General features: G+C 42.2%; 1 protein-coding gene across 1 annotated transcript; it reads left to right on the top strand.

Annotated features, from left to right (window-relative positions):
• The first annotated feature begins 497 nt into the window (after positions 1-497).
• LOC128444014 (AFG3-like protein 1) lies at positions 498-10,777 on the top strand. The gene is made up of 17 exons (XM_053426304.1): positions 498-955; positions 2,281-2,368; positions 2,473-2,532; positions 2,629-2,738; positions 3,044-3,193; positions 3,285-3,359; positions 3,693-3,817; positions 3,922-4,195; positions 4,289-4,426; positions 4,760-4,907; positions 5,005-5,112; positions 6,862-6,987; positions 7,156-7,266; positions 7,728-7,843; positions 7,954-8,154; positions 9,107-9,301; positions 9,670-10,777. Exons 1-17 carry the CDS (start codon positions 836-838, stop codon positions 9,880-9,882), a joined length of 2,358 nt encoding a protein of 785 aa, XP_053282279.1. The 5' UTR covers positions 498-835; the 3' UTR covers positions 9,883-10,777.
• The last annotated feature ends 564 nt before the right edge of the window (positions 10,778-11,341 follow it).

Consider the following 11,341-nt stretch of genomic DNA (forward strand, 5'->3'; position numbering starts at 1 on the left):
CTCAATTTGAAAGAAAATGAATCTGCTGAATCTGCACAAAAATGAATGTAAATAACCGAATGCAGACGAATAACCTCCTTGGCTGAGCTAATTAATCTTCTGTCGATTGGGTAATTGTGTATAAATAGAAAGTCGCATTATTATTTTAATAATAATAATGTTTATATAGCATCTTTTAAAATAGCTATTACAAGTTCCTTTGAAAGGAGGAGAAATAAAAACAAGAAAACAACTACTAGAAGCAAATTAAAATTGCCATTTAAAATCAAAGACAGCTAATTATATCATGTCAAATGTAAAAAGTAGCAGATACAATAATAAAAGGACTAAAGAAACATAAGTATTGCAAAATCTCAATTAAGGTACTAAATGTACAATGAGTAGATACAGATAGGTAGGGCAGCATGTGGAGTGGTCACGCCCACTCTGCTGCACGTGAAGCAGCACACTGTTACATGAGTGATGTGTATACTCGGGTCTTTATGCAACGTCGTGTTCAGTACACTGTGTACCATACGGGTGTGTTGAGATTTACCACAGTCACCGTGCAGAGTCAGAGTCCTAAACTCGATATGTGTGGCACAGAGGTGTCATGAATGTGGACCGCATGGAGAGCAGTGCATTCTGCGGTGCGGGAACAGAATGTACCCGCTGACCCCGTCCTTTGTGTGGGTCCTGTGTGAGACACACGCCCCCTGCAGCACCGACCTGCAGAGCAGCACTGACACAGGCAACTTCGCGACGCCACCGTGCTCCTTGTCAGCGTTGCATCTTCTTGGCTCCTCCATGGCTCGGGCGGTCCAGTGAAGTTCAGCCGGGAGAAGAAGCGCACTTCATGGCTCTCCTCTTCGTGAGCGTCGGGCCCTTCCGGAGCCGAGTGCGGTCGGTCCGGACGTGGAGCCGAGACTTGTTCACGATCCCGGCTACTTTCCACTCCAGCGGCGCCCTGGAGGCGGTACGGTGACACGCTTGTTTATTACAGAGCCTCTCTATCGTGCATTGTGTTATTCACAACCGCTACTTGTATATGCACGAAACAGTGGTGTTTTGCAGCCCTAACCCACTTTGGTCCTGTTCAGACCGGATGTTAGTGGACAGAGCAAATCTGGAATTACTGCAGCACTGTTTGAGTATCACTCATTCAGGATACTTCCGAGCTATCACCCCTTGGTTTGCATTTACTTTTTTTTAAATGGGTCATGCAAACGTTTGCAATTTTGCAGACATGTAAACTGCATCTTCAATAATAACAATGAGAACATGAATAGTTATAAAATAATGTGCATCTAAAACTCAGTTATTTGTGGGGATTAACAGCTCAATGGACTTTTTCAATTGCAGGTTGGATTTCTCAGTGACTGGCCTTTTCATAAATAACCAAAATTTTCAAAATAAGATGTAACAGAGGTTTTTATTGTCTGACACAGACTTGACTTTCTTCTGTGGACTGCTGAAGTGGAACAAACCAGATAAAGTCCAGACAGTGTATTTACCTGATCATTAAAAGAGCTGCTGAATGTTTCTTAATTTATTGACACGAGTTCCATTGAAACAAAAACATGTAACACGCTGACACACAATCTAACAAACTGTTCTTGGCTTCACCACCATCCCTGACCTGTACCATTATAATGGGAAATGTCTCTGGCTGCTGGACTTTGGATGGTAAATGTTCAGCTAATATTAGCTGTAACTTTGGGTTATATAGGGACAGATATGTAGAGAAATTAATAGAATCCTTTTGTTCAAAAAATATATCCAATATAGATGAATTGTATTATTATATTTGTTAATCCTTTATTTGTTTTTCATATATTCCATGATTTAAAATATGTAAACATGTATTTATAAACATCTTACCAAGATGTCTGTCAAATATTTTGCACTTTTCATTCATCTTCATTATAGTGGTCTGCAGAAATAACCAATATAATAACATGAGAACTGTGTAGCAGCTGCTCACTGTCACGTATACGTGTGTTATCTGCGACTGTGTTATAACAACTTTATGAAAGTGGGTTGATTGTGACACAGAAGAGAAAACCCAGGTCATAGTAAGATTTCACTAATCCTGTATATAATGTGGTTTGAGGAAACAGGTGGAGGGACAGATTTCAAAAGCTAGTGTGTGCGACTGGTTCCTGTCAGCAGTAGAAACCAGCAGCACTGCCATTTAGATTAGGTCTATCTTCACCTATTACATTAATGTTTGATGTCTCTGCTGTGCAATTCTTTTCCTGTCATGCTAATATTCATCACACACTGTTGATGTTATTTCAGACGTCACTAATCCAAAGGAAACATGCAGGGCGTTATCAACACAGAGTCTCGCTTACTCGGTTACTCAGCTCCAACAAACCACCAAGAGGTAAACCACCTCCTGTGTGATGCGGCTGAATGAGTGACCTAAAGCCTGTTTCTTCTATTTATCTAATTCTCTTGTTCTTTGTGTTTGTCGTTGCACTGGTTCAGGTTTTGAAAAGTTTTTCCCAAAGAGGGAAGCGAGCGCTGGCGTCAACAAATCAGTGGAAGGTGAGTGGAGGCTGTGATAATTGAAAACACCATTTGTACATTGTCTCTCTCTTCAGATCTGCTGCAGTTTACAGTTTGGTCCCTGTCACTTTTTAGATGAAAGTCCCAAAGAGCAGGAGTCTCCTGGAGGCGACTCAAACAACGATGATGGCGAAAGAAGAAAAGGAGGAAAAAAGGAAGAATCACATTGGTGGACGAGATTTCAGGTGCAAGCAACTGACTCTTTTTCAAGTTTTTTGACGCATTTCATTTATATACACAAACACAAATAAGACAACATAGAGCTGATGCTTTTATCCAAAACGACTTCCAATTAGTTCATTCAACATCTGTGAGGGGCCATCTCAACATCCTGCAACATGCTGCTAATAGAACAAACAATGTTATAGTGTATATTTAGAAAACAACTTCATCAATATGACGACACATGTGCTGCAAGTACAGAAACGCGCTGCAGATTATCAACCGATCAGTCCAGCTCTTCTTCTGACGACACTTCTTTCTCTTACAGGATGAGTTCCCCTTGGATAGAAGAGTGCTGCAGAACGTTGCCCTCGGTGCAGCAGGCATGGCCTCAGCTTTACTCTACTTTCACTTCAGAGAGACGGGCGTCCAGATCTTGTGGCGGGACTTTGTGCATCACTACTTGAGCAGAGGCTTGGTAAGTTGGAGAAGAGTCTTGAGATCTTCTGACTCCGAACTCCCTGTCTCTCTGTGTCTCATGTGGACAAATTGGTTCTTGATCTTCGCAGGTGGATCATCTGGAGGTTGTCAACAAACAGTACGTCAAAGTTTATCCTGCAGGCGGAGTCAACGCATCAGAAGTGGTCAGTTGCAACCGAATAACATTTTGAAATGGTTAGGTGTCGGTCATAGATTGTCATAAAACCTGATTGTATCGCACAAATACTAATATATGTAATATTGCATAAGACGTCTGACCTGAAAATAGATGCATCAGCCAGAAACAATATAATAAAGGAGAAGTAGTAACAAATAATAATAAAATCACAGAAAATGCTTGATTAAACTCTGCATGTTTCTTCTCACATGTTCCATATTTGTTTGTGTTCACATCTTATATTAAAACAATGATTGCTCTATGACAATGTGGAAGACCCTTAAAGTAAGTAAGGTGTTTTGTATTGTCTGCGTTTCAGAGCTATCTGTGGTTCAACATTGGCAGTGTTGACTCGTTTGAGCATAACTTGAATATGGCACAGCAGGAAATAGGCCTGAACCCCCCCCACAAAGTACCTGTGTTCTACAGCACTGAAGGCGATGGGTGAGAAGCTACAATTTTCATATTAAAGCAGCTTAACTTCTATGTATATAATTTTCCCCCCTTTGGATCCCGGTGTAATTTAAGTTCTCTTTCTTCCTCCACAGGACACTTCTTGCCGCTGTTCTCCCATCTATACTTTTGGTTGGATATTTGTTGTTTGCCATGCGGCGGGGGCCCATGGCAGGTGGACGTGGAGGTGGGGGAGGAGCAAACCCCTTCAGCATGAGTGAATCCAAAGCCAAGATAATCACAGACAACATCAGTGTGCGCTTCAAGGACGTTGCAGGCTGCGAAGAAGCCAAACTGGAGATCCTGGAGTTTGTCAATTTCCTGAAGAACCCGTCTCAGTACAAGGATCTCGGAGCCAAGATCCCAAAGGTGTGAAGTATTTTCATAATGGTTGAATCAATGACAAGCCCATACATTTGGGCTACAGTACATAAAACATTTTTTTAACATCATTATTCTCAGGGTGCTGTGCTGTCAGGGCCACCTGGAAATGGGAAGACGTTGCTCGCAAAGGCGACTGCAGGGGAAGCCGATGTTCCCTTCATCACCATCAGCGGCTCCGAGTTCCAGGAAATGTTTGTTGGTGTGGGCGCAGCTCGGGTCAGTCCTCAGCTGCAGTACGACTCTGCCCCCAAAATTTAACATAGATCAGTGTTATAAGTACTACCGAAAGTTACAGAAAGCAACATGGAGTAAAATGTATTAGATATTGTTCATTGCCTTTTATTTTGGTTCATGTCCAATCTGGAGGAGGAGGTGACTTTTCGGACTTATACTGCATCCAGCCACTAGGTGGAGATTGAGACGCTTTGGGTTCACTTTTGGGGAGCAGTCATGTCTTCCATCTTTATGTACAGTCCATAAACACACCTTCCTCTCTGTCTGAGTATCAACATGACATTTCTGATTTCTATTTGCCCTGTCCTGTATTAGATAAGGGACATGTTTGCCAAGGCTCGAAAAAACGCCCCCTGCATCCTGTTCATTGACGAGATCGATGCTGTGGGCAGGAGGAGAGGGAACTCTGGTGACCAGAGCGAGCAGGAAAACACACTCAACCAGCTGCTGGTGGAAATGGACGGTAGGCTGTCATTTTTATTTCAGTCTGGGTTTGAACTTCTCTCCCGTTACTGGTGTAAAATGTCATAACACCTCAATCACCACTCTCTTCTCTTCAGGGTTCAACAGTAGCACCAACGTGGTCATATTGGCTGGAACCAATCGAGCTGATATCCTGGATCCAGCTCTGATGAGGCCTGGACGCTTTGATCGACATGTCTACATTGGTACAGTGACGCACTTAGATCAATTTCTTCCTCTCTTTGTGCGTCTTTAAACTCACAGTGTTTAAGAAGCTGTAGCCCCCCTCTGGCAGCAAGGGTAATAACACAAACTAAGATATTGCCACATTTCCAAGTTAGTATTTCATTGTGTGCTCAGAGTAAATGTTATTTACCTTGTCCAAGATAAGACAAGACACACTGCTTGTCCTTTGAGGGCTGCAGGGCTGGAGCCAGTCCCAGCGGATATTGGGCGAGAAGTGGGGGACACCCTGGACAGGTCGCAGTTTGTCCTCCCACATTTCTTTAAATGTATTAATACTATACATATGAATATGCTCTTTACATAGTTATTCTCAAGAGACTTCTACAGTCCAAGGATTTGCAAATTTGGGTTTCGGTTGTTTGGAAACTCTAAATTGACCATAGGTTTGAATGTGAGTGTGAATGGTTGTACTCGCTGTCCAGGGTGTATCCTGCCTCTCGCACAACCTCAGCCCTGATTTGATCCTCCGACCCTCAAAGCATGAGTAGCATAGATAATGAATGGATGGACGGATGGAAGCAAAGGGATGATCTGAAATCCTGAGTATGTCTGTGTGACCTCTTCCTGTCATGTTGGGACTTGTTATGATTCTTTGCTGAAGCAGGAATATACAAAATAACCTCCCCAGTATTTAAGCTCTGCATATCAGGCGTTTTGCAACAGCAGCCGGTGCAATTCAGTAGCATTACTGCACATGTAGACCAAGATTTAACCTTTTGCTTTAAACTTGACTTTAATATAACTCATGCTCTTACTGCACTGGTTTCCCATGAATATTTGCATCAAGCCTATTTCCTTATGTTTCAAGTTTTTGGCACCTTTTCATATGTTATATCAGTTAAAAGTTTGTATTACACACTGTGCACTTTTTATTTAATGGTTGATGTTTTTCTGCCTGCAGATCTTATTTGCTTTGCACAGGCAGGGCAGGATAATGGTGGGCAGGGCGTTTTTCTCTCTAATAAAGAATCTGTGTAAAATTGAGAGAGCTGGCTTTTTATAAAAGAGGGATTAGATAAGTGGAGGCCAACGTGAGGGAGGGATGGGACACAGGGCGGGCTCCTCTCTCTATCATTGAGTTTCTTTGTTCCCTCGGTGTTGGTGAGATAATATTTCCCAAAACACTTTGATGATTAATGTTTTATCAGTTGGTTAAATCATTTGACACACCATTATGTGACTTATTTAAAAATAAAAGTGTGGTTTTCGCTTGCATGAATAATGCAAACGTAATCGATGCTTCCAGCTCAGATCTGATTGGTCCTTTAGTAACCCCCCACATTCTTTCCTACCCTGAGGTTATTCTCTGTTATCAGTTTTAAAGAAAAGATCTATCATTGTCATTGACTCTATGACTTTTCCTCGTCGATGAGAACAGTTGTTTTGCTTTCAGAGCTGAAGCTGCTGAATGAGGATTTGCTGTGTCTTTCAGTTTGATCCCCAACTGAGCAAGATGAGTTTTAGCATTTAGCTGTTGATGCTAAAAGTCCTAATTTGATCTGACCTACTCTCTTATGCTGCTGTTGACATGAATGATCCACAGAATACTTTGGTGTCTATGGTTGTTGTAGCAGTAGCAGTTCTTTTCATCTCACTTTGCTGAGTACTTCAGTACGTATCGTTCTTCTGTTTAAAAAAAAAGCAGATACTCTGAATGGCACATGATACAAACGTAACCATATTCTTGTTTTCTTGTTTGTTTTCCACAGGCCCACCAGACATTAAAGGAAGGGCGTCCATCTTTAAAGTGCATTTAAAACCTCTGAAGTTGGACTCCAGTATAGAAGCAGAGGCTCTGGCCAGAAAACTAGCTGCACTAACCCCAGGTTTTACTGGTAGGAACAATAGATATTTAATCATGGTTACACATATTTACACACAGCTCAGTCTCTCCCTCAATCACACAGTGGTCGTACAATTCATCTTCTGTGCCGGTTTTTGATTTTCCTCTTCACGTCACATCACCGTCTAACTTGATTGTGATGTCTTCCTGTGTGTACCAGGGGCTGACATCGCTAATGTGTGTAATGAGGCGGCTCTGATCGCTGCACGACACCTCCACCAGCACGTCAGCACCAAGCACTTTGAACAGGCAGTTGAAAGAGTAATTGGAGGTAAGTTAACAACCACATTTACAGACTTGATGTTATGACAATGCTCATAGAAGGACTGTGTGATGAGGGGTATACACATTAATCAAGTCAGTCAGCAGGGAATGCAATGGTCTTAAAGTTTTGATCAACTATATGCTCTTATATTGATTATCATTTCATATGGATCCATACATATGAACTTAGTGCTTTAATTAAAGACATAGGCGGTTAATGTCTTAACTTACACTACATCCCATACGTCACATATTATCACATACAGGCTTCTCTATTAGGATTTGATTTGAAGTTCTTTACTTAACTTACAGTGTGATTTCATTTGAGCATGACTGGCCACTAGATTTCATGCATGTTTGGCTCCATCAACCCAACATCTTCTCAACTGTGTTCAGTAAAGCACATCAGCCCTGATAACTTACTGTGTGCACAAAACAGACAGTGAAAGACTTTTTCCCTGTTCTCAGGTTCCGAGAAAAAGACTCGGACCCTGCAGCTCCCAGAGAAAACCACCGTGGCCTATCACGAGGCCGGACATGCTGTGACGGGCTGGTTCCTGGAACATGCAGACCCTCTGCTTAAGGTAAACAGACTGATTCACCAGAATTTTTGATGTCGTCACCCGTAGGGAAAGTAAGATCTCCAGCCTTTGATTATACTGATTATTGGATTGATTGTAATGTTCTCCCTCAGGTGTCCATTGTCCCCAGAGGGAAAGGTGTAGGTTATGTCCAGTATCTGCCTCAGGATCAGTACCTGTTCACCCAGGAGCAGCTGTTTGACAGGATGTGCATGATGCTCGGCGGCCGAGTGGCTGAGCAGGTTTTCCTCCGTCAAGTCACCACCAGAGCCCACAATGACCTCAGGAGCGTCACACAATCGGCCTACGCACAGGTAATCAGCATGTTCCAGAGCAAACCTGTCCATAGAAACACAAAGCTGTAAGGCACTGGGGATTCTGGATTAAAAGTCGTTAAAAATGAAGCAGTCGGATAATGTAGTCAAGACATATATATATTGATACCTGAATAAAAAATAAATGTGGAAACTAGCTGTTTCATTATGATCAGGTCAGATTTGTCTGAAACATGGATTCATGTTCTTTCATAAGAACTTCCTGTGCTGCACCTTGCCGACAAACAACTGGAAGATCAGCCTATAGTCCTGATTATCTCTAGGAGCTCGGTTAAAAGCCAATCGACACATTTAGCAGGCGCCCCTCAAAATAAATATAGAGGCCTGAGTCCCCCTGCAGCGGCCAAAGGGTTTGGTAACGAGCCCGGTTCTTCGCTGCGTGTCCTCCCCTCTGTCTCTCCCCATTTCCCCGCTAAGTGTCCTATCAATAAACGTGGAAATGGCCAAAAGTATCTTGCCTGGAAAACAAGGCGCATAACAAGTAGTGGATTTGAAGTGAAGCAGCACCGTTTGCCATTTTGCCTAATGATGAGCTTTCAAACTGATCTTTTCTAGTCATTACCTCTGGGAGCTGTACGTGAGAACTCATATGTCTGAATCAGATGGACCGGACATTAAACTTACTCCCCCTGTGCAAAAGTCTCTGTCGTGTCTTATTTAGTGGATTTATTCATAATGAAAGAGGTGGTTATTGTCCAGGGAAATGTGAATGGGCGTAGTGATTTCTATCCTGCTTCCTGCCTCTAAACCAAACAGAATATTTCCATTAAGTGAGGAGGTGCCTGCCACAGATTATCTATTGTTATCTGCTACATGTACACAAAGAGTCTGAGGCTCTGGACATTAACCTAAGTTCATCTGAGAAAATGGCTAAAAAGAGAATTTTTTTTGGCTCCGCCTCATCAGTGCTCTTTCCTCTTTGTGTTTTTAGGTCGTACAGTTTGGGATGAATGAGGCGGTGGGTCAGGTCTCCTTCGACCTCCCTCAGCAGGGCGACATTGTGACTGAGAAACCCTTCAGTGAACCCACAGCCCAGCTCATAGACCAGGAGGTCCGCCTGCTCATAGATGCGGCCTTCCAGCGAACAGTGCAGCTTGTCACTGAGAAGAAAGAACTGGTGGAGAAGGTGAGAGCAGTGTTCTCACTCTAGGAACAGATGGAGAGAGGTAAAGCTGAGTAGGCTAGTGTGTTCCCCTGAAGCTGCTCACAGAAGAGAATGATGCAACAAATTACGAGGGCAAAAAGTGAAAGAGAATTGCGAGGAAGATGGATAAGATGTCGTTGAAGAGCAAGTTGTCATCATATACTGATAATATTAGTTATATATGGCTGCTACTGATGCGTCACAGCCTGTTTGACATTGTAAGTGCAAAAGAATACCTGCTTTTCGAATTAGTTCCTCATTAGTACCACATGCATTTGAATCGATGATGGAGCCTTAATTGATATAGTTTCTCTATTATGTTGTACAATGTTTGTTCATTACTGTTGCAGGTGGCAAAATGTCTTCTGGAAAGAGAGATGCTCGATAAGGCGGACATGGTCGAGCTGCTCGGACCTCGTCCCTTTCAGGAGAAGTCGTCGTATGAGGAGTTTGTTGAAGGGCTTGGTGAATCTGAAGAGGACACCTCTCTTCCTGAAGGACTGAAGAACTGGAGCGAGAACAAAGGGAATGAAAAACACAATAAATCCGCCCTTTACTTGTAGCCGCCTCAAGCCAAATATTCCACTGGATTCTGGTGAATATAACTGAAGATAGTACGCCACCGTCTGGTCCAGCCTGCAGCCTGTCGGGACTCTAATCATGCAATTTTTAAATTGTAGTTTTTATACTCCAGCAGGAATTCCAAAAGAGTGCATAATCATTATAATCTGGGGAACTTAAACAAGTGAGCTATAGCTCTTGGAACAGTGGACTTTGTAGTGTACGTTTCACCAGAGGTGCCTTCTGTTCCCCCGCTCCCACAGTCTGATGCTGTCCTATAGTGTGACTACACTGATAAACATGCTACAGAACAACTGGGAGTTATGGACAAGAGAGTTATTGTGCTCAAGCAGAAAATAGAAGAAGAATTCAAATGTTTTTCTAAGCTTCTGAATCATCTGCTGTTGTTTTGGTCAAGCTGCTGTTCTTCTTCAGTCAATCATTCTTTTGGTCAGTCGTTGGTATGTTTGAATGTTTTCCTAACTGGTGAGATAAGCAGGCTGGGCTAAAATAAGTGTTCATGAAGCCTTGTCATTGTCATTGAGAATGACCCCTCGATGCATCTGTGCTGAGTAAATAGGTTTAATAATGAAATTACTTGAACTTTTCATTTTGTATTGTGAGAAATTTGGGCTCCTTTTTTTAAATACGTCGACCAGTGTGATGCTGGAACATTTTGTCCTCCAAAAATCATTGGACGGATTTTTTTATGATTGTGTTTTCTGCCTATTTGACCGTGCATGGTTTTTACTTGATCGTTTTTACATCTATTGTCACTTAACTTTGTCACGGTTACTCTTGAAGGAAAATGTGATTTAAAAAAAAAATGTAAAACTTTATACTGCCATTACTGTACACTTTTCTTGTGTGATGCCATTAAATAAATGCTGTAATGTCACAAAAGCCTACTTTTGTATAATGATTTTAGTTATTGATTCCATTGGCTGTGTTCAAGCCACGCAGCTGTTCTACTATTTTAGTGCGTGAATACAAAATCATTTGGAAAATCAATGAATAATTTCATCAGGGAAACATTTGAACAGTATTTGCTTATAGAGCAATGATTCACTCTCTCAGCTTGGTTTTCCTTGTTATGTAGAGAACACAGTATCTACAGTGCCCACATGAAGATATGATAAATGGCCTGTATTTATCTAGGAGCTTTTCTATGCTTGATGACCACTCAAAGCCTTTCATGGTACAGTTTTGGCCCATTCACCCGTTTCTTCCCCCATTCACACACATTCATACAGTGCAACTCTGTGCAAACATCACTCGCCCACTGCTGTGAGGGCTCAGTGTCTTGCCCAAGGACACTTCAGCAGGCGGAATGCTAAAGCTACTCATTGTGAACTTACCACTGTCGTATGAATCCAATGTAATTTTTGCAGCTTGTCACATTCCACATGTGCCTCATCACTTAGCGATACAGCGCGTGTGTCCTCCACAGTGATTTAACAT

Source organism: Pleuronectes platessa, chromosome 1, assembly GCF_947347685.1.
Source record: "Pleuronectes platessa chromosome 1, fPlePla1.1, whole genome shotgun sequence".
In the NCBI taxonomy this organism is placed as follows: domain Eukaryota; kingdom Metazoa; phylum Chordata; class Actinopteri; order Pleuronectiformes; family Pleuronectidae; genus Pleuronectes; species Pleuronectes platessa.